The sequence below is a fragment of the Pseudorasbora parva genome, chromosome 14, assembly GCF_024679245.1.
Source record: "Pseudorasbora parva isolate DD20220531a chromosome 14, ASM2467924v1, whole genome shotgun sequence".
NCBI lineage: Eukaryota > Metazoa > Chordata > Actinopteri > Cypriniformes > Gobionidae > Pseudorasbora > Pseudorasbora parva.
The window spans coordinates 8,865,409-8,889,813 of record NC_090185.1 but is presented as its reverse complement, the minus strand read 5'-3'; the positions used below and the strand labels follow the sequence as shown (position 1 = coordinate 8,889,813).

General features: G+C 38.4%; 2 protein-coding genes across 2 annotated transcripts in view; one reads left to right on the top strand and one right to left on the bottom strand.

The window, feature by feature from the left end:
- Positions 1-7,385, top strand: part of LOC137039703 (carcinoembryonic antigen-related cell adhesion molecule 1-like) — a 79,896-nt gene extending 72,511 nt beyond the window's left edge. Inside the window, exons 4-6 of the mRNA XM_067414976.1 lie at positions 4,117-4,449; positions 4,864-5,193; positions 7,240-7,385. Of these exons, the coding sequence (XP_067271077.1) occupies positions 4,117-4,449; positions 4,864-5,193; positions 7,240-7,385 (809 nt within the window). The remainder of the gene's footprint in view (positions 1-4,116; positions 4,450-4,863; positions 5,194-7,239) is intronic.
- A 14,064-nt stretch (positions 7,386-21,449) lies between these two features.
- Positions 21,450-24,048, bottom strand: LOC137039702 (SLAM family member 5-like). Its single transcript, XM_067414975.1, has 3 exons — positions 23,835-24,048; positions 22,076-22,384; positions 21,450-21,754 (listed from the first exon to the last, which is right to left on the bottom strand). Exons 1-3 carry the CDS (start codon positions 23,881-23,883, stop codon positions 21,450-21,452), a joined length of 663 nt encoding a protein of 220 aa, XP_067271076.1. The 5' UTR covers positions 23,884-24,048.
- Positions 24,049-24,405: the final 357 nt, after the last annotated feature.

Genomic DNA, 24,405 nt, shown 5'->3' with positions numbered 1-24,405 from the left:
ATATTTTCATATTTACATATGATATTTAACACATTTTCATGGTTCAGTACTTTTTTAAATTTCTTGTATTAAAGTTCAGCACTGCTTTTTTACCTGTTATTTTATGTATTATTATATTTTAATCTAGAATCTTTTTAAAAACTATCGGTCAATTAATCGGTTATCGGCAAGCGAGGTCCAACCTAGCTATCGGTATCGGGAAAATCCACTATCGGTCGACCTCTAATATTGTTGTTACAAAAAAATATACTTTTAAAGCATTATTTTATTTTATATATATATATATATATATATATATATATATATATATATATATATATATATATATATATATATATTACTTTTTATTAATCAAAGTATTATCAAAAAGAATCGCAGGTTATGAAAAAATAAAAATCTGCAGAACTGTTTCCAACTTTGAAAATGAATCCTCATATGAGAATGATTTCTGAAAGATCATGATCACTGAAGACTGGAGGAATGATCTTGAAAATTCAGCTTTGCATCACAGAAATAAATTATCATTTAAAGTATAATAAATTGAAAACCAATTATTTTAAATTGTAATAAAATATCACAATATTAAACATTTTTCTGTATTTTTGATCAAATAAATGCAGACTTGATGAGCAGAAGGAACTTCTTTCAAAAACATTACAAACAGTGAGTGAGTGGCTGGCTGTCTTGCTCAGTATAGGGACACTAAAATTATGATCCAAGTTATTCAACTAAATATACAAATAAAATTTATGAATTAGGTCTTATTTAATTCTATAAACTATAATACAGATCTGACAACATTGTCGCTCTATGATAAATTAAAATAAGCTGATAACATCACTGCTTTCTCCAGAACGACTGTACAGCCAAATCTAATTTTGTCGCAAGCTGCTTTGACACAGTCGTCACTGTAAAAGCGCCATATGAATGAAGTTGATTGATTGATAAGAGATGTTTATTTTTTATGTACCTATATATTAGTTCACATACAGTATAAATCATTTGACTCATAATGTATTGATGAACACAGAAGCGCAGAGGATGAAGCAAAACAAAACACTGGTTGTGAATTATAATTCTAAAACGAGAATTGTTAAAGAGAAACTAGGTAGGAGTTCGAGATTGTTGTTTGAAGCATGAGGTGTATACTCTCACCTAAGCTTACACTACATCCTTTTGACATGTGTCAGGTCTGAGTTCACTCTTCCGAACTAGACTTCCGTACAGTCGTTACTGGAAGCCAGTGATTATAGTTTATAAATTATAAATATGAATATTTTCTTCATATAAAGTCATATAGGCTTAAAATAACCCTTTAAATAGATTTATAATATGGATAGTTCAGGTCCTTGATTATGATTGGCTGAGCCACTTTCAAAACCTTTGTAAAATACTCTTTACACACACGTGACAATTGGCATAATTCTAGCCCATTTAACAATCATGAGATCAGGATGGGACAGGCAACGTACAACACCAGATGACACCACAGTAAATGGTGCACAGTGGTTTAGAAGTAGGAATACTGTATCATCACATCTTTTATTCTTTGTGCTCAGACTGTGATTTCTGCAACATATAGAACACAAGTAAAGTAAGTAAAACTAGATTAAAAAGTTTGTCAAGACTAACTTAAAGTTGGCTTGAGAAAGCCGGACCAGAAAGTTTGAAAAAGTTTCCTAAAAAGCTTAAAGTTGTTTGAAGTTTAAAGTAGTTTATAAATGAAAGTTTGACAGTTTTGAAGTCAATACAGATATATCAGATAAAACCGACAGACGGACAGGTAGGTTACTAGAGTATTCATTACTTGACGATTTTTTGCTAAAACGTTTATAACTTTTGAAAACATTATCTATATTCTATATAATTTATGTCATTTTGTTCTCTGGATTTTGCAGATTCCGACGATGTCTCATTTGTCATTTTCCAAACATGTGACTGTCCGCCATATTGAAACAAGGGAAAAACAGTTTTTTCGCTACTCCTCCTTCAAAATTGGCTCACATTAAATATGGAGTGAGCCACACAGAAATGACTGAACCGGTTTTTGATATTCGCTACCGTTCCGGAGAAATCCATTGCTGAATTTGAACTTGCCTGTGTTTATGTTTAGCTAATTAGCTTAGCATTCTAAATGGTTATTTGCAAAAATGTTCTTCCGTTCCAGACATTAATTACTTCTAAGAATGATTTCAACCAATTTTTCACAAAAATATATAATGTTGTTCATTAAATCCAAATTTTTTCATTTTGAGTTAATTTCTAATTTGATCTATGGACCTATGGCATGTCAGTGAACACGTGTCTTTCCTGTGGCGCAATGAGATGAGCGTCAGACACTGTGAGGTTATGGGTTCGAGTCCCGTGGGGGACAGCTTTATAAAATTGTGTGTAATGTTGTCATTTAGTGGCAAAAGCTGCAGCCTTCGAAATCTCAAGCCTTTATAAAATTAAACAAACCAATGTATGAGTGGTCTGCTGTTTAAAGCAACAGGCTAAAGCTTTGAAGATTGATTGGTCAAATTCAATGTGTAGCAAGTTAAGTTTAAGTTATGCTGTTTAAGCATTTGAAATGGGCAATGTTCAAAAGTTTCCCTAATAATATCCAAAGTCCTTAAAAGCAAAAAAAAAAAAAATGTATGGGCTTGGCCCCGCAATTGCTGCTAGCAGCTATATTTATTATTATTATTATTATTATTATTATTATTATTATTATTATTATTATTATTATTATTATTAATACATTTGATTTATAAAGCACTTTACATTTGAAAGAAAATAGTTAAGTGCTACAAAGGGAGGAAAACATAAAATAAAGCAGTGAAAGCAAATAAGAATTAAGTTAAAATCAACACAAAAATGTAAAAACAAAGCAATTTAAACATTGAAAACAAACACAGAAGCGCAGAGGATGAAACGAAACAAAACGCTGGTTGTGAATTATAATTCTAAAATGAGAATTGTTAAAGAGAAACTAGGTAGGAGTTTGAGATTGAGACAATTTGAAGCATGAGGTGTATACTCTATTTTTAGAGTATTCATGTTAGCATCATGAAAAATTTTAAATATTGTGATATTTAATTACAATTTAAAATAATTGGTTTTCAATTTATTATTCTTTAAACAATTATTTATTTATGTGATGCTAAGCTGAATTTTCAAAATTGTTCCTGCAGTCATCAGTGTCATGACTGTCACATGATCCTTCAGACATAATTCTAATAGGATTGAAAACCTCTCTAAACAAGTGTGTTTTTAGTCCTGTTTTAAAATCATTGGTGGTTTAAAAACATACTGGCGTAGAGCAGCAGCACAAAAGGCTCTGTTCTTAGTGGTGTGGGTCTTAAATTATGGAGCCGATGAGTGTTTATAGGTAGGCACAGGTAGATGGATAGATAGGAAATAATGGATAGAGATATAGAGAGATATAGAGAGATATAGAGAGATATAGAGAGATATAGAGAGAGATAGAGAGAGATAGAGAGAGATAGAGAGAGATAGAGAGAGATAGAGAGAGATAGAGAGAGATAGAGAGAGATAGAGAGAGATAGAGAGAGATAGAGAGAGATAGAGATAGAGAGAGATAGAGAGAGATAGAGAGAGATAGAGAGAGATAGATTCAAAATATTAGATCGAATAGAAGGTGAGTGAGTCTTATTGGCCTACAAATGGTGCATAGAATGGCAGCTAATGGAGTCAAAAGAGCATCAACTGTCAGGTTAAGTTTTGTCAGTTGGACTGGCTCATCTGAACAGTCCGTCAGTTAAAGTCAATGGGATTTTGTGATCATATTTTATTAGAAAACCGTAAGTTGGATTAGTTAAAAAAGGTCTTGCAACTCGAGTCAGAACAGTCTGAAGGTCTGAGCCAAGTTTGGAGTTTGTAGAGTTAAAGCTGGTGGAGGAGTTAGATTTTATTGACATTAGTCATCTTTTTAATATTCGTAACTGGTATTATTCATTATGAATGTGAGTAAGAATCTAGTACTTAGTATTGTGATTGTACAGATGGGGGTAAAATATGAATGTGTGTGTAAATATTGTTTTCTAAAATTTGTATGATATAAAGAAAAACATGTTCACAGCACTTTATTTTTATTTTTTTTATTTTTTTTAGGTGTCTTCAGTGTTGGTCCAGATGGAGAGTCAGTGTCAGTGATGGAGGGAGATTCAGTCACTCTACACACTGGTGTTCAAACAAACCAACAAGACAGAATTAAATGGTATTGTAATGACACTCTCATCGCTCAAATCAACAGAGTTCAGTGTAAAGTCTGCACAGATGTTCAGTGTAATGAAGGTACTGAGAGATTCAGAGACAGACTGAAGCTGGATCATCAGACTGGATCTCTGACCATCACAAACACCACAACTGAAGACTCTGGAGAATATACACTGAAGATCATCAACAGCAGCGACAGTGAAACGATCTTCAGTGTTTCTGTTCGGGGTGAGTCATGATGTTTAAAAGCAAGTCTTGTACATTTAATCCCACCATTAATGGGTTTAGTGTTTTATTTATTTATTTTTATTTTTTATTTTTTTGTGCAAACATATTTCTTCAAAAATGCATTTACTGTTTGAGTGGAATTTATAGATTTAAATATACATTTAGTTTAGTATGATTTTTCCATTGGTTAGTTTTATGAGTTGTTATAGTAAAGATATAATTTCCTTTTATTTCCTGACCTCCTTTTATTATCATTTGTTTGAATGCATAGTGTTAAAAGCACTAAATGTTTATAAATGTTGCTTTACAGACTAAAAGTAAAGAAAGCATGTTTTATCAGTTTTCATATCCACAGTTCTCATTATATTTCCCCCAAAACAGAAATCCTCCATCATCTGTTGGTTTGTGTTTCAGGTGTTTCTGCTGCTGATCGAGATGAAGTGAAGAGAAAGTCAGTGAAGGAGGGAGAATCTGTCACTTTAGATCCTGCTGTAATGAAAAACACAAATTATTTGATGGCGTGGTATTTTACTGATGTTCTCATTGCTAAAATCACTGGAGATCAGAGTCAGATCTGTGCAGATGATCAGTGTAAAGAGAGATTCAGAGACAGACTGAAGCTGGATCATCAGACTGGATCTCTGAACATCACACGCACCAGAACTGAAGACTCAGGAGAATATAATCTACAGATCACCTACAGCAGAATCAGCATCATCAGGAGCTTCAGTGTTTCTGTCACTGGTGAGTGTCATTAAAGTTTGGAACATACTCTGCAAGACATTTGTTAGTTTTCTCGAGGTGGCAAGAACAAGAACAAAGTTCGTTCAGGCCAGTACATCCCATACTTCATTAGAAAAGCAGGTGCCGATCATCTGAGTTTCTCTGCATTAACCACGGCCACTTTAAATGTCTGACCAATCACGCAATAGTTCTCGGGACACCCACAAGAAAAAAGTTCTGCTCAGGCGATGTGTCGAGAACAAGCTGCGAGAAGTCCCAAACCAAACCAGGGCTGCGAGAACATGACGTCATTTTGTTCTTGCAGCCCTGGGAGCGAGAACTTTTTTCTCTGTTCTTGAGGGGTATGTTGTAGCCTTTAGTCATTCAGAGCATTTTCCCTTCAGCAATTTTAGAAAACAGTTTAAAATACTTAAATCCTCCCAGTAAATGTTTTCATTGTGGATCATCTCCACATGCACATCAAAGCGACAGACAAATGTTACATTGATAATGTATAAAGGATTTGATCAATTTTAAAGAATGTAGAAAGGTGTAAATCAGTCAGAATCCTGCTTTTCTTTCAGATAAGTGCAGGCGCGGTCATTTGTAATTTTGATGTGTGCATTCTGGTGTCATTTTCTTCGTTATTTTTAGCTGTACAAAACTGCTTGATATTGCAAACTGGTTTTTCTTGCCATATTATTTTAAGGCAGCGCCTATTTTCACTGAGTGTAAACAGAATCTAGTTGCTATTTACACCAAGTGTTAACAGCAACTAGATTAAATTTACACTCAGTGAAGTCAACATATTTTCTTAGCGATAGGTGATATTTACACTAAGTGGAAATAGTAATATATTCTATTTACACCATATAGCAGTTCTTAGCCCTATACATAGTAATTACATGTAATTTAGACTTTATTTTGACAGATACATACTATTTGCACCTCAGTATTGTTGTAACAGCAAATAATAATACCAAAGTGCAAATTATTATTATTATCAAATGGATGAAGTCTTAAAGGAATACTAAAAGCCCTCTCTACACCTATCCCTAAACCTACCCAACAAATACTTTTATGGCACTTCATTTACACATTTAGAACATTTTCTTCATTTTTATTGAAAATAAATTCCTTTCCGCTGTGATATGTGATGAGAAAAGAGAGAAGAGCAAGCTTTGCAAGAGGCGGATTCTATTAGCCATAGGCGTTACTGATTTCACTGAAGACGTTGAACTATGGGTGTTTTTTTAACGGGATACTCCACCGCTTTTTCATATTAAACTGTTATTCCCTAAACTAAACGAGTTGATCTCGTCTGAGTGTGTGCTCTTAATCTCTCTGACGCGCGGTGATGATCTGATAGCATTTAGCTTAGCCCACTAAGCCCAATTCATTCACTATGGTACCAAACAGAGACCAAGATAGAAGCGACCAAACACCTCCACGGTTTCTCTATTTAAATACAGTTACACCAATAGTTGAACGATCAGGTATGGTCACACAAAATAAAACGTGGCGCTTTTTTAAGCGGATTAAAAAGGAGAACTATAATGTATGGCGGAAGAGCACTTCTGGGAGTACTTCGACTCTGCGCAGTAAAAAGTCCCAGCTGAAACATCCTCTCCACCCTATTGACAGAAATGAGAGGGGGAGGGGGTGATGTGAGGAAAGATGTTTCAGCCGTGACTTTTTACTGCGCCGAGTCGAAGTACTCTCAGAAGCGGTGGGGTATCCTTTAAATCTTGTTTGGCACAGCCAGGCATTGTTAGGCGGAGCTAGTGGGAATAGCACTTGCTAACAAGGCACGCTATTTGCACTTAGTGTGAATAGACACGCCACTATTTTAATTTGTTGTCTTAATAATAACCATACTGGTGTGTAGTATGAAGAGTTTTACAGTTTACCAATAATAAATATGGCGGGACCATTTGTAATATGATGCGTCTGGCTTCCGGGTGTCATTTGCTTCCTTATTTTTATACATTTGTTTTGAAAAATGAGGTGGATTTAGTAGAGTTGATGATCAGGTGATCTCTAGTAATATTGTCTGTCTGTCTTCAGCTATTCCAGGTTCAGGTCTGTCTGCAGGTGGTGTAGCAGGAATAATTATTGCTGTTCTGGTGGTGTTTGGAGCTGCTGTTAGAGCCTCTGCTGTGATTTACTATTATCGCTACAGATCAAATCGAAATGGCAAGTATTACATATAGCGGATCTTTCTAAATGTAAATTAGATGTATTGTACAAAAATAATCTTTAAAAATATTAAAGTGTGTTTTTGAAGTCTAATTGACCAAAGTAAGAGTCTGCTGTTGTCGTTCAAACAGGAAACATGGAGCAGCGGCAAAACAATGCTCAGGTGATAGACTGAGCACTGAATCTGTCTGTCGGCAGACACTGTGTAAGGGATAATGTACATCCAGTCGGTTGTTATTGTAGAATAAACCCCGACAGCGTGATCAGGACGGGTCTTGCGTCACTCTGAAGGGGTTTATTCTGCGATAACAACCTGGATGTACATTATCCTGCTTATTACACGGCTAATAGTCTCAAATAAATTAGACACAAAATATTGTCTTGAGTAGATTTTTGAGGTTCGGCCGAATACCGAATCCAACTCCCATCATCAGTCCATTATCACGGTAAACACATTAATGACATAAACAACGTTCACAGCAGAGTATCTTTAATTTAAAAAAAGGGCAACATTATGCCAGGATGACTGTGCCGTATTGCTGTCTAGATTCCTTCATGCACAACTCTTATTCTCTCGGATGGGAAGTTCTTTTCCGCGTTCTTTCGGACAGTTCGTTTCAATGAACCGGTTAAAAAACCGGATCACCGGTTCTTTTAAGTCCTTGCGTAATGACGTCATTTCTATCATCCCGGCCGCAATATTTTTTCCCCCAGGATGGTAGGGGAAGGTACCGCCTTTTTCGTCTCTGATTGGCTAGAAGGGCTCTCCTCTGATTGGTTATACATCGCACATTCATGGCAGACTGTCAGCTAGTCTGTTTTGATCGTCGACAGAAGTAAACAAAGTCAATCCAACATGCTAAGAAAAGCGCTGTCTTTAGATTTATATTTTACTTTTATATTTATTTTTTAAGTTAACAATTTCATAGAAGAGACACCACAGTATGATTCAAATATGACAGATTTTATTTATTGTGAACCTAGCATTGCATAAACTTGCTAGTAATAAATAATTATCAAAACTTAGTATAGTAATAATTATTATTGTAATCATAATCATCTTGGATACGTTTTTTAATTCATGTTTTGCAAAGGCACTCAATACAGCCACTGTCGTCCAGACACTGCTTTACACAGATGAAATAAACTTACATTGACATAACATAAACTTACACAAATCCTCGGTTCACCCGTGCTCATATCATCAGCATCAGTTTTCCGAGAGAAACAGCAGCCGTCCCACTCCGAGAGAAACAGTTCTGTTCAAGACGACTCTATCACGCATGCAGTATCTCAGCTCACCGGTTCTCACAGCAAAACATGTCTCAGTTCAGTGAACTGTTAGAGTTACAGCATCTACTTCAAGATATTAGTTTATTTCTAGTCTGAGGGACTGTCACTCATGTCAGAAAGTGAGTAACTATAGTCACTTGTGGGATCAGCGCTGATTTGAGACGCGAGCCGTTTAGAACGATTCAGTCCGATTTGGTGAACTGGTTCGACCGGATCACTAAAAAGATCCGGTTAAAAAGAACGATTCGTTCGCGAACTGGACATCCAGCGGCTATTGTTTAGAGTTCTTTCTTGCCACCACGAGACAAATCGGCATTGCAAGTTGAACATATAGCTGGACTTGAATTGCCTTCTTGTGACTGAAAGTACTGCCAAACAACACATTTTCTGTTAACGAGTTCCATTTTCACTTTCTCACAGCCTACTGCATTCGAACGGTCCACCTAGTAAACACGTTCCCGTAATCATCCGGCAAGTGGAAAAAAATTCTACGGTTCGGCAGAAACCGAACCCAGTCAAAAAGCCCAATATTCGGCCGAATCTGAACCCGAATCATAGGTGTATATGACATTTCTTCTTTCAGATGAATACAATCGGATTTATATTTAAAAAGTCCAGGCTAACGTTAATCCAAGCAGTAACTTTATTTGTAGCTGTTTTTGAAGTCCATAAAAACTGCAGCTGTCCGTCAAATAACGTGCTCCACACGACTCCGATGGGTTATTAGAGGCCTTCTGATTTGAAGCGATGCGTTTGTGTAAGAAAAATATCTATATTTAAAACTTTATAAAGTATATAGGAGGAAAAGAAAGAAACTGTCGTTGGTCAGTTAGGCCCGAAGAGAAACGCACAAGCATTTTGCATCATCCGGTGGACTTTGCTGACAAATAAGCATTTTTTTTTAGTCCAGGTAACATGGAGAACAAGTAAACTGTTAATTTACATATGACTGTAACAATACAAAGCAGGCTGAAAATCAGCAATGTTACACTTTAAGAGAGCGCTGCTCTTGTGCTGTTTGACTTCAGACTGAAGAAAAGGACTCTTTACATTCACAAACCTCACAGTATTGTGTTTGTGTAGCTGAATCACCAATCCTGATCATTTGATTTACCTTCTGTGAATCTGCTTTTTTCTTTCAGGTGAATTTTACCACAGAAGAAAGGCCCCTTGCAGGTGTTTCTAATGGGACGCCCACTAGTCACACTGAGACTACACCGGCAGGTGTTCCTAATGGGACGCCTGATAGTCACACTGAGCTGACACCGGCAGGTGTTCCTAATGGGACGTCCAGGATGATGGTTAATTCGACAGAGAATGATCCTGATAATGAGATTTCAGAGTAGCATTTATTATTTTAATAGTGAAAAGGAACATGAAGAAAAATGAGGATTAAAGGTCCCGTTCTTCGCGTGTTTTCGAAGCTTTGCTAATGTTTACAGTGTGCAATATAACACGAGTTCATGTTTCGCGTGTAAAAAAACAGTATTCTTCACACAATTTACTTATCTGTACAGCGCTGTTTCCTCTGTCCTAAAAACGGCCTGATGATTTCCTTGTTCTATGAAGTCCCTCCTTCAGAAACACGTAACGAGTTCTGATTGGGACAGCGCTTCCCGCACTGTGATTGGACAGCAGCTTAGCGCACGAGAAAGGTCTTGCCTCTCACCATAACGGGGAGACGCAAGCGCTGAATGCGCGCTCTTCTCCACGTGAGAGAGCAACGAGACCACGCCCCCTATTTTGCGTGTTCTTGTGGGCGGAGGGTTAGCCAACAAACGGTTCTAGTGACGTCATTCCTGAAGGAAGTGCAGGGGTGTAGTCCAAACCGGCCGTTCGCTGTAGGCATTGAAAGGGAACTTCTGTTAAATAAAATATCTCGCTTGGCATTGAACTTTGAGCTTTATAATTTTACAGGTATTATTTATGCTCTAACAGCAACATTACACACTAACTAAAGTTTGAAAGCTGGAATCGCGAAGAACGGGACCTTTAATAAAATGGAAATGGTAGATCAGCTGAAAACTCTACTTCCATGATACCATCATATTTTCCTCTTTCTGAAAGACGTTGAAACATTATCGTGGATCTTTTCTTTTACCATTGGGGCAAATTGGAATGAAGAGAAATATTTTATTTTATTTTATATAAAAATATATTTTTTCTAATTCAATTTCAAAACTTCAGCACATGCAGATTCGGGACCAGAGAAAGCCAAGCTATTTTCCTATTTACTAAGGTTTGAGCTCATCAATGTACCAATATTTGGGCCATTATTTACTGCCTAAAAAAGCTCTAACTGGTAGATTGTGTTGGGCATTATGGAAATGATCCTGCATGTGGAAAAGTTTGAGTATATTAGAACAAATATTTAAAAAATAATGTTTTCATAAGTTGATGGAACTTGAACACAACGTTCTTAGAGCATCCATGTTGAAAACAGCAGCATGCTTAGTTTTGAATGCTGGAAACCTCATTTAACCAGCAAACCTCCTTTATTCAACCAGCGTCGTTACAAGCTGGACACTTCTCAATTCTTGAGAAACTGAACATTTCACACTCCTCACTGGTGCTCGACTGTCTGGTTAAGAGAGGGTTGTGGTTCGAGAAAGGCAGTTTAACTCCAGAAGGGTTGATCCATGAAACATCAGCAGTGTGTCCTTAATCAAACTGAACTGAAAGATGCTGGATTAGAGCAGATAAAAATGACTGTATTATTTATTCCATAACTGTTACTGACTGCTGCGCAAGTCTTTTACTGGTGTGAAGCATCTGAATAGTGTTCATGTTAAAACAGTATTGTTTTAGTTTTCAGATGTTTCACAATGCCTCAACTGTTGAAATATGCAACAGTGAATGTTTTTCTTTGTGCTTTTTTTTTTTGAATGACAATTTTTTGTATAATTCTGCCCTTTGTAAGCATTCTTGTTTGTTATATGTTATCACTGTGATGAACATGATCATCTGCACTTGAGAATTCTTCATGGTCAGAACGGTCTGAAGATCTGCGGAGAGTTTACTGAACATGTAAGGAATGTTTGACTTATTTTAAATGTCATCTGTTTGTCTGAACAATACTTTTTACATTTTATATAGCTATTTTTTAGGCATTCAAAGTGCTTTACATGGAAGGGGAGAATATCCTCAATGAACCACAATGGGCAGCAGCATTCTCCTGGATTATGCGACGGCAGCCAAATTGTGCCAAAACACCCACCACACACCAGCTGATTGATGGAGAGGAGACCAAGTGATGAAGACATATATGGGGATGATTAGGAGGCCATGATGGACTGGGGCCATTGGGCAAATTTACAAGTCAAATGAAAGACTTTTAACGACCACAAGACCTCGGTTTAACGTCTCATCAGAAGGACGGTGCTCTTTGACAGTACAGTGTCCCCATCACTATACTGGGGTGTTAGGACCCACACAGACCACAGGGTGAGCGCCCCCTGCTGGCCTCACTAACACCTCTACCAGCAGCTCCTAGTTTTCCCAGTTGGTCTCCCATCCAGGTACTGACCAGGCTCAGCCCTGCTTTGCTTCAGTGGGATATGGCTGCTGGCGTCGGGAACATGAAACATCAATGGAACAATAGAAAATATTTCTAATTGCTCAAATCTCTTTCACAGGTTTATCAGATCTAATCAGTTTAGAGCTGAGATACTGCCAAACTGTTAAAACATAACACCAGCAAGAGGTCATAATTGTGTCATGAGCATCAGCCAAAGAATAAGTGTCTTAAACCTAAGCCTGTATACACACTATTTTACAATCCTGGAAACAAACTTGAAAGATCTGTGTGTATTCATTACATTTTTTAGGCCAAAAAGCTGTGGAAGATAAGATCTTACCCAGATAGCATGGTGACATTGATTCAACGTTGAAATTCCATCAGAATCATCATTTTGGTTGAGGTTGAAACTTCAATGCTAAGTAATATTGGATCAATGTTGAAAATTCAATGCTAACACCATACTGGACCAATGTTGAAAATTCACTGCTAAATAATATTGGATCAATGTTGATAATTTCATGCTTTTCAGTGTTGAAAAGACAAACATTGAATCAATGCTGAAGTTTGGTCATCTTAATTCTCCACCGGTGAGGCTTACGGTCAATCTATCTGTCACATTATTCAACATGTTAAGGCAAGTCCAAATCAATTGGGTACATTTGTGTGAATGTGAGCACATTTATTATCCTCAAAGGATACGATGAGTACACCAACGAGTGTGTGGATTCACAAAGAATACATAAATGTAAATTTTGTAATTGTAAGCCTTTCTTTAAATTTTTCTGGAAGAGTTAAAATTGTATGCGTGTTTGATTTCTGACTCTTCCAATAAGAAAGCTGTAAAAACTATGAATCTTTTTAAAAGGTATATTATTTTCCTGCTTACTGGCGTGTAATGTCATTCTGGTTTTAGTGTTATTATAATAAAAAATGTAAAAAAAAAAATAAAAAAAAAGAACTTCTACCATAAATTTAGTCTATCAGTTTTAAATAAATAAAAATGTAGCCTATTATTATTATTTAAGTCATGTAGAATGTACATGCATTTAATTATGTATCTAAAGAATACAGGGTTAATAAAGAATTTAGAATATGTGTCCCTATCGAATGAGCCACAGTCCAATCAATGTGAGAAGTCAATGTGAGATTTCCTGTTGTAACTGTGGGGGCATAAATAAAGACATTTGCATGTAAACTGAAGGATGGTGTTTACTTTGAGTGACTTTTTGATGCAAAATCATCGATTGCAGCCACACATGGTCTCTGATTAAAATGAATAAAATAAAGAGACAAATGAACTGGCATAGAATCCTGCTGTACATAAAGCAAGATTGATCTATTTTTCATTGTTGAAATAACATTATTTCACGGTGCAAACCTGATGAAAAATCAATGTTATATTTCAATAATGATTCAATGATATTTTGATTGATGCATTAACATTGATTCAACATTGATTCACTTAAATAAGTGGTTTAATTTTAGTTGGAAAACTATTGATTTTAAGCCCATCTTGATCTATTTTTCATCGTTGAAATAACATTATTTCAGGGTGCAAACCTGATGAAAAATCAACATTCTCAACATTGACATCTCAACATTGATTCAATGATATTTTAGTTGATGCATTAACATTGATTCAACGCTGATTCACTGTTTGTCTGCTATCTGGGTATCCTCATCGCCTCACTTTCAAACCTGGAAATTTCCCAGATGTTTTCAAACCTGTCATGGTGCTGCTCTGAATAAGATCTATACTCCAAGTGTAGACATGTAAAAATGTATTGATTAATATAACAACTTGAGATCATGGTCATTGAATGACTGACAGGTTTTAGTGATTATAAAGGGAAATCAACAAACGTGTCTGTGACTGTGATTGGTTTCATTACTCACCAAAGCGAATACCCGTTTGCACATACTCTCTTTGGTACAGCATGTCTTAGTAAGTAGTATTTTTTTTTTGGGCCAGCCCAATAAAATCACTTGGTCTTACCTGGCCACTCCTGAAAAAATGTTCTGGCCACGCCCCTGGAGACCAGACTTATTATATAATGCCATCCGCTTGAAAGATGACTCTGGAAGAGATTTTCTGTTCATAAGATTACGAACAAAATGGTTATTAAATCTGCCATCAGTAATCAAAATTCCTATATTTAAAAAAGAAGAAATAGGTTTTGCTCTCCTTTCGAGAGTTTTTACACCACTAGGAATTGCATTGAATACAGGTCCTTCTCAAAAAATTAGCATATTGTGATAAAGTTCATTATTTTCCATAATGTAATGATAAAAATTAAACTTTCATATATAGATTCATTGCACACCAACTGAAATCTTTCAGGTGTTTTATTGTTTTAATACTGATGATTTTGGCATACAGCTCATGAAAACCCAAAATTCCTGTCTCAAAAAATTAGCATATTTCATCCGACCAATAAAAGACCAATAAAAGAAAAGAGTTTTTAATACAAAAAAAGTCAACCTTCAAATAATTATGTTCAGTTATGCACTCAATACTTGGTCGGGAATCCTTTTGCAGAAATGACTGCTTCAGTGCGGCGTGGCGTGGAGGCGATCAGCCTGTGGCACTGCTGAGGTGTTATGGAGGCCCAGGATGCTTCGATAGCGGCCTTAAGCTCATCCAGAGTGTTGGGTCTTGCGTCTCTCAACTTTCTCTTCACAATATCCCACAGATTCTCTATGGGGTTCAGCTCAGGAGAGTTGGCAGGCCAATTGAGCACAGTAATACCATGGTCAGTAAACCATTTACCAGTGGTTTTGGCACTGTGAGCAGGTGCCAGGTCGTGCTGAAAAACCAAATCTTCATCTCCATAAAGCTTTTCAGCAGATGGAAGCATGAAGTGCTCCAAAATCTCCTGATAGCGAGCTGCATTGACCCTGCCCTTGATAAAACACAGTGGACCAACACCAGCAGCTGACATGACACCCCAGACCATCACTGACTGTGGGGACTTGACACTGGACTTCAGGCATTTTGGCATTTCCTTCTCCCCAGTCTTCCTCCAGACTCTGGCACCTTGATTTCCGAATGACATGCAAAATTTGAAAACATGTTTTTTTTTTTCTGCTGTAGAATTGGGCATTTTAACCAGTCTATGATTTTAACATAGAGGAGATAAAGATTTGACTGCTTTTTGGGAGCCTCTAACAGTTTAAGTCATTTCCGTGTTGGATTCAAGAGATTTCAAACCATAGATATGTACATAAGCATAGTATATGCATATGCTTCACTACCAAAATCACGTGATGTCAGTAACAAGGCTTCGTTACGTCATAACTGTTTCGAAACCTTTCGAGATGTAAATGGTTCACCACTGGGGGGCGATGATCTGTGAACCCGTGAATCATACAGATCCCCCAGCGACGAATCATTAAATTGTCTGTTCCCTGAGTTTTATACATTTGTAGACGTTTTAAGGAGGTATTTGTATTATTAAATGGAATAATAGTAGTCTCACCCATAGAACAAACAAAACAAGCCTTAAAAAACTGATAAAAGAATACATATTACAGACACTTAATGTTTAATGGAATTAGATGATTAGTTGTATCTGATATATTATACTTTCATACTGCCATGAGTTGTTTTCCTTGTGTCCAGCAGGGGTCAGCAGTGAATCATTTTGCGAAGCATTTGATTCAATTGATTCGAAGCTTTAAAAAGCATCGTTTCTTCGATCACTAGCAGGGATATGAGCTGGTGTTGTTCCTATTGTGGTGTGGTAGTTTACTATCATGACAGAATGGCTACACCTACAGCCACAGCAGATATAAGAAGATGTTAATATGACATTTTAATCTGTTCAGTTGAGTTTGTTATTGTTCAAACAGGCAACATGAGGCAGTGCAACGATGAGGTAATGTCACGACTTTTAGTGATATTATAAAGAGTCGTTTTCTGCTTTATACTAAATATCCAGCAGTGTATGTGTGATATTGTAAGAATAAACAACGACAATAATTGGTAGACCAAGAAAACAAACAAAAAACACCTAAAGGGCTATAGTGGGATCAATGTTTAATAATGAAAGTAAGTTTCCATATGGTAATAAACATTTTAGTTGCTATTTGAGCACCACTAAATTATACCAATACAGAGCAACAACATTTAAAACAATACAATAAGAACTTAAGTGCGTTGTAGTGTAGGCTATTTGATCCATCGTTTTTTGGGGACATTTTCATACACAGCATCTGTCTTTGATTTCTGCAAGAAAAAACACAGTCAGACTCAGTCAGGAGCATTGCTGATCCAAAGAACATTAATAGCAGATCAACTGAGGTTTCTCTGGGCAAAGCTTAATCTTTGGTTTAGTTTTAGAAAAGCTACTACAGAACAGATGCTAAATGGAGCAGAGAGAGGAAATGACATCAATCATGACTTTTGAAACCGTTAAATCATCAAACAGTTGAAGTTCTGCAGAGCTTCTGCACTTTCACACTAAAGCATCATTAGACACTCGCAGCGAGTCTACAACCAATGGACGCTAAAACTGCATATCACCTCAGATAATCATGAACCACAGAGACACCACATATATGTGATTTTAAACAAAAGATCATTTAGGCCACAGATCACTTCACGAGCAGAAATAGAAATGGTCTGTCCATAAACTAAAGGCGCATCACAATGCAACAACTCCATTGACAATTATAGGAGTGATCTTCAGTCAAACAATACACCGGTGTAGACACGGGAGCAAAAGTCTGACGTTTTTCTGTAAAATAACTTTTTTTGTCAGACTCGTTTGTCAGTCCGTAGGCTATAGGTTTCTACCTAAATACCGATACTTTTAAATGAGCTGGCTGGGATTTGAGGGTTTGAAGTTAAAGTATTTTATGAACGTATACTATAGCATTCGGTCAGTATCGTTATCTCATTTTTGACGAAGTGGCATTTAGAGGCTTTTGCATCTGAACTCTTCGTGTATATTGTTTAAAATGAGAATTCTGTCAGTAATTCATCACCTTCCTGTTGTGTCAAACCGTAAGACAGTTCATCTTCAGAGTACAGATTAAGATATTTTCGATGAAATCTTTTGAGATTTCTGTCCCTCCACTGACAGTTACACAACTCAAGCCTCAGAAAGGAAGAAAATACATCATTACAGTAATCCATGTGACTCCACACTGTGAAAAAATATATGTTCAATAAGTTATGACAACATATGTTTTTACATTGTTTTAACTCATCAAAATAAGTTAATAAATGTTAAACTTTTTTAATAAGTTATACAAGATGTAACTTTTTTTTTAAAGGTCAGTTTAACATAATCTACGTTTAAATGACTTAAACATCCAAGTCGATTGTTCTTAAAAATTTCAGGCTGTGACTTTTTTTTACAGTGCAGTGGTTTAACTTAAGTTTTATGAAGCAACACAGATGATTTGTTTTTTTTAAAAAAAGAAAAAAGTACTACTTTATTTTACAGAGCAAGATGCATGTGTATTGACGAAGGAGTATGAACATTTTGAAGATTATTATTTGTAAATCAAGTGGTAAATTGTTTTTTGTGTGCAAACAAAGCACTCTCATCGCTTCATTAAAGCGTTAGTTCACCCAAAAATTAAAATTCTCTCCTTAATTACTTACACCCGTAAGACCTCCGTTCATCTTCAGACACAGATGAAGATATTAGTGATGAAATCCGATGGCTCAGAAAGGCCTTCAATGACACCAATGTCATTTCCTCTCTCAAGACCCATAAAGGCACTAAAGATGTCGTTACAAAGCCCATCTCACTACAGCGGCTCTACAATCATTTCATGAAGCCACGAGAATAGTTTTAGTGAGCAAAAAAAGTAAATAACGACTTATATAGTGATGGGCCAATTTCAAAACAAAGATTTGAAGAGAGGAAATGACATTGGTTTCAATGGAGGCCTGTCTGAGCCATCGGATTTCAACAAAAATATCTTCATTTGGGTTCTGAAGATGAACGGACATCTTACGGATTTCGAATGACATGAGGGTAAGAAATACTGAAAGAATTTTCATTTGTGGGTGAACTAACCCTTTAAATTGAGGTTAAACCACCGGAGTCACATGGATCACTGTAATGATGTTCTTACTAACTAATCTTTTAATGCTGCCCTGTTTTTTAATGTGTGTATTTTTTGTGCTCCAGAATTCAATGATGAACTAAACACTTTAATGCGCTTCTGGCTGGACTTCCATCGGGTGTGATCAAGACGCTTCAAATGATCCAGAACGCACGTCTTGTCTTCAGCGAGCCCAAAAGGGCCCATATCACACCGCTCTTGATCTCTCTGCATTGGCCACCACTCGCTGCCCGCAGTTCAAAGCTGCTTACAGATCCACCATAAGCTCAGCACCCGCATACTTCAACTCGCTCCTACGAGTCTACACCTGCACCAGAAGCCTTCGCTCCGCTAACGAGTCTACACCCCCACCAGAAGCCTTCGCTCCGCTAACGAGTCTACACCCCCACCAGAAGCCTTCGCTCAGCTAACGAGTCTACACCCCCACCAGAAGCCTTCGCTCAGCTAACGAGTCTACACCTCCACCAGAAGCCTTCGCTCAGCTAACGAGTCTACACCTCCACCAGAAGCCTTCGCTCAGCTAACGAGTCTACACCTCCACCAGAAGCCTTCGCTCAGCTAACGAGTCTACACCTCCACCAGAAGCCTTCGCTCAGCTAACGAGTCTACACCTCCACCAGATGCCTTCGCTCAGCTAACGAGTCTACACCTCCACCAGATGCCTTCGCTCAGCTAACGAGTCTACACCTCCACCAGAAGCCTTCGCTCAGCTTACGAGTCTACACCTCCACCAGAAGCCTTCACTCAGCTAATGAGTCTACACCTCCACCAGAAGCCTTCGCTCAGCTAACGAGTCTACACCTCCACCAGAAGCCTTCACTCAGCTAACGAGTCTACACCTCCACCAGAAGCCTTCGCTCAGCTAACGAGTCTACACCTCCACCAGAAGCCTTCGCTCAGCTAACGAGTCTACACCTCCACCAGAAGCCTTCGCTCAGCTAACGAGTCTACACCTCCACCAGAAGCCTTCGCTCAGCTAACGAGTCTACACCTCCACCAGAAGCCTTCGCTCAGCTAACGAGTCTACACCTCCACCAGAAGCCTTCGCTCAGCTAACGAGTCTACACCTCCACCAGAAGCCTTCGCTCAGCTAACGAGTCTACACCTCCACCAGATGCCTTCGCTCAGCTAACGAGTCTACACCTCCACCAGATGCCTTCGCTCAGCTAACGAGTCTACACCTCCACCAGAAGCCTTCGCTCAGCTAACGAGTCTACACCTCCACCAGAAGCCTTCGCTCAGCTAACGAGTCTACACCTCCACCAGAAGCCTTCGCTCAGCTAACGAGTCTACACCGCCACCAGAAGCCTTCGCTCAGCTAACGAGTCTACACCTCCACCAGAAGCCTTCGCTCAGCTAACGAGTCTACACTGCCACCAGAAGCCTTCGCTCAGCTAATGAGTCTACACCTCCACCAGAAGCCTTCGCTCAGCTAACGAGTCTACACCTCCACCAGAAGCCTTCACTCAGCTAACGAGTCTACACCTCCACCAGAAGCCTTCGCTCAGCTAACGAGTCTACACCCCCACCAGAAGCCTTCGCTCAGCTAACGAGTCTACACCTCCACCAGAAGCCTTCGCTCAGCTAACGAGTCTACACCTCCACCAGAAGCCTTCGCTCAGCTAACGAGTCTACACCTCCACCAGAAGCCTTCGCTCAGCTAACGAGTCTACACCTCCACCAGAAGCCTTCGCTCAGCTAACGAGTCTACACCTCCACCAGAAGCCTTCGCTCAGCTAACGAGTCTACACCTCCACCAGAAGCCTTCGCTCAGCTAACGAGTCTACACCTCCACCAGAAGCCTTCGCTCAGCTAACGAGTCTACATTTCCACCAGAAGCCTTCGCTCAGCTAACGAGTCTACACCTCCACCAGAAGCCTTCGCTCAGCTAACGAGTCTACACCCCCACCAGAAGCCTTCGCTCAGCTAACGAGTCTACACCCCCACCAGAAGCCTTCACTCAGCTAACGAGTCTACACCTCCACCAGAAGCCTTCACTCAGCTAACAAGTCTACACCTCCACCAGAAGCCTTCACTCAGCTAACGAGTCTACACCTCCACCAGAAGCCTTCACTCAGCTAACGAGTCTACACCTCCACCAGAAGCCTTCGCTCAGCTAACGAGTCTACATTTCCACCAGAAGCCTTCGCTCAGCTAACGAGTCTACACCTCCACCAGAAGCCTTCGCTCAGCTAACGAGTCTACACCTCCTCCAGAAGCCTTCACTCAGCTAACGAGTCTACACCTCCACCAGAAGCCTTCACTCAGCTAACGAGTCTACACCTCCACCAGAAGCCTTCGCTCAGCTAACGAGTCTACATTTCCACCAGAAGCCTTCGCTCAGCTAACGAGTCTACACCCCCACCAGAAGCCTTCGCTCAGCTAACGAGTCTACACCCCCACCAGAAGCCTTCGCTCAGCTAATGAGTCTACACCCCCACCAGAAGCCTTCCCTCAGCTAACGAGAGACGGCTTGTGGTACCATCACAGAGAGGCATGAAATCCCTCTCCAGAACATTTTAATCTAGTTTATGCTAGGCAATGTCCCAAAATGTGTATTTCAGGCACTTTTTGTGATTTTTCACCCTGTTCATGATGGATAATGACCAATTGTACTAATGGATTTGTTTTAGTTGTGCAGAATGGAAACAGCTCTGCTAAATGGAAACACTTACACTGAGCTGCAAACTGCGTCAGGCTTTTGATCTGCTCCTACTGAAGGTAATAATGACGGTTGAGTCGCTAAAACACACACGTCTGTTCACTGACCGCCTGATGCTGCAAACTTCAAACACACTGACTGACTGAAACAACTTCTTACCTTTAGTCGTGTTGTTGGTTTACACAATGATGAATCCGCTCCGTCTTCCTCCTGGGTCTCGACTGCATTAACTATAATACAGAAATGTTACAACGACAGGTTTTAATATTATATTGAAATTTCCGTCAAAAAAGATATTTACAGATGAATTTCTTGCTCTCCTGACCTGTTTTTCTACATTTCCTGCAGATGCAGCACATCACAACTACAGCAACAATCAGCAGAGATCCAGCGGCGGCGGCAGAGATCAACACTGTGTGCAGTAAAGGCAGACCTTGATCTGTAATGGAATAAGTTCAATTAGTCTTTTAAAAAAATAGTCTTTAGAGAGTCACTTTATAACTTCATAGATCAGCTTAGTCAATACAGTGCTGCCGTACCTGCACATGTGTGACAGAGTTGAGTGATGTTGGGATGTCTGGTCTGGTTGCTGATGGGATTGTTCAGCACACAGCTGTAGGTGTTTTTATCCTGATATTCCACCTCCAGAGGTAGAGAGAGACTGATGCTGAGATCAGACACACTGATGCTGGACAATAAACTGTTTCCTTTGAACCAGGAGAGAGTCACATGACTCACATTCACCACCGAACACACCAGTGAACATGAGGAGGATGATGATGATGAAGAGCAGTCTCTGCTGATGACAGGAACAGGCAGACGGGCTGAGACAGATGAGAGAATAAAGAGAAATATGGGTAAATTTAAACATCTTATTTTCGGTGTAGTGTTTTGACAGTCAGTGAGTGTTTCTGTGACTATAAAATGATTAAGCATTTCAGTATAAATATTTTAAGAAATATTCAGAGTTCATTTCAATTGAATGTATTTCTGGCATAATGTTGATTACCACAGAAATGTATTTCCATGTCCACCAGAAAAGCAGAAATCTGTGTTACGGTGAGGCGCTGAATGTGGCCGATCTGTAAACATTAAAACACTCAGTGTTTCGGTTGTGAAGGACGAGACAAATGATCTCTACTCACCATAGACAGTGAGACTGAAACTCTTTCTCACACTGTCGATCTGTAGTTGATAATCTCCAGCATGTTCAGTTGAGATGTGTGTGATGGTCAGAGATGCAGTTTGATGATCCAGCCTCAGTCTGTCTCTGAATCTCCCGTCAGGACCATCATATACAGTCATGCTGTCGTCCATTACATTGATCTCAGCTATTATAGTGTTATTAGCTCCAAACCTCCACATAATCAGATCATCATCATCTATTTCAGTGAGATCAGAGTTTAGAGTGACTGAATCTCCCTCCATCACTGACACTGACTCACCAAACACACCTGAAGAACATGAGGAGGAACAGATTTAAGGCTTCTGTTGGTTTACAAACCAGGGACCGGTTGCACCAGCTGGACGTACACTCGGTTGTAAGACTAGGCTGGACATAAATGCATCTTAAGACCTAGGATTAATGCCTGTCGCACCATCTAGCCTTAGGCCTAGAGTCTGAGAATAACTGCTGACAGATGTAACCAATCTAACCAACATTACTATATGTAATCATGTAGAAACTATTAATTATGATTTTATCTGGGATTATTAGCAGAAATTGTATATCATGCATAATCTTCCCCAGAGGGACAGTGTGCTCAGGAAATAATATTTCACGTCTTTAAGTCCATTCACAGCAAGTGACTTTAAGCCCTTGAATAATTTAAATGAACTGTAGGCTACTAAAAAACAATATTATCTAGCACATTACATAATTACATAACCCTTAGGCTGCAAAGCAGAATTAAATTGTATGCACACTTTCAGAAAGAGCCCTTTGACATTTGCCGGAGGCTTATATGCTGCTCGCTCGCACTTTTAATAAGCTGACAATTCAAAATTTCAATAACTAGCCATTTACATGCTTTACATGTTTGTGTTTTATTTCTGAAGGAGTTATCAGATATAAAAACCTCGTTCGGTAACATTTACGCATTGAAATCAGATGGTGTGGCTTCACCTGTTATGATATTATTATTAAAGTTTATAACTATTGTGAATCGTCTACGCTGGGTGTATCTGTGCCTGGTCATAGTTTAAGTGTAATTTACATTTTTAATTTGTATTGAAAAGGCTGAACGTACACTTTTAAAACTGAAGGTTCTTTATTAGCGTTGATGGTTTGATGAACCTGTAACATCCGTGGAACATTTTCATCCCACAAAAGGTTCTTTATAGTGGAAAATTGTTCTTTTGGTTATTAAAATGTTCTTCACAAGAAGAGAAAATGGTTCTGGTAAGAACTGACTACAAGTTTCTTTGGGGAGCCGAATGGTTCTTATAACACCGCTTTAAAAAACAAAACCCTTTTGGAGCATTTATTTTTAGCTCACCCCGGTGTGGATCTTATACACACAACTGTTTTACGTCTCGCTGGTGCAACGGCCCCTGATGTTTGAAATATCTCAATTGCTTTTTGACTAATTAACTAAAGCATTTTACTTCTGTTGTTGTTGTTCATCATAACTTGTACTTGTATTTTGTTTGAATCCTTCAATCCTTAAAAAAATTATACTTTTAACCCAGACAAAAAAACAAACAAAGTGTTTTCTGAGCCCCACTGAATTTATTCAGTATAGAAATGTCTATTATTTTCCCTGACTTTTAACATTTAATACAATTGTTCAGGCCTGTAAATCATAATTTAAATTCTCTGGCGAACAGAGACAGCGTAACAGATCGAGTGAACCGTACACTGTTCTGAAATGTTAAGCTATAAAAATAATTTTTTTAACTTACCGTTCAGACTCCACCAGCACAAACAGAACAATAAAAACATGTGGAACATTTTCTACCCGTTCAGTGTCTGATCTAATAAAAACTATCTGCTGATGATCATCAAGCTGGTGTGAATCCTCCCACCACAGAGTTTGACCCTTCTGTAGTTCACACAACCTGAACACATGTTATATAGCCTATAGTTACATTAAAACTTGTTTTTATCTAGCTCTTATTACAGCCAGTCCCAGACTAAAGTGCCTTTTTGAGAATTTTTATTTAAACTTTCTGTTTTAACTGAAAGCAACTTTCACTGATATATCTTAAGATACACTATATTGCCAGAAGTATTGGGACATCTATCTAAATCATTGATTCAGGTGTTCAATCACTCCCATGGCCACAGGTGTATAAATCAAGCCCTAGATATGCAGACGCTTCTACAAACATTAGTGAAAGAATGGGTCGCTCTCAGGAGCTCAGTGAACTCAAGCGTGGTACCGTGATAGGTTGCCACCTGTGCAATAAGTCCATTCGTGAAATTTCATCACTAATAAATATTCCATGGTCAATTGTTAATGGTATTATAACA

Coding starts and splice junctions, on each gene's coding strand:
- LOC137039702 (XM_067414975.1), bottom strand. CDS start 23,883: ATGTTCCACATGTTTTTATTGTTCTGTTTGTGCTGGTGGAGTCTGAAC. Junction 22,385..23,834: donor GTGCTGGTGGAGTCTGAACG/GTAAGTTAAAAA, acceptor CATGTTCTTCAG/GTGTGTTTGGTGAGTCAGTG. Junction 21,755..22,075: donor TTTCAGTCTCACTGTCTATG/GTGAGTAGAGAT, acceptor CATCTGTCTCAG/CCCGTCTGCCTGTTCCTGTC.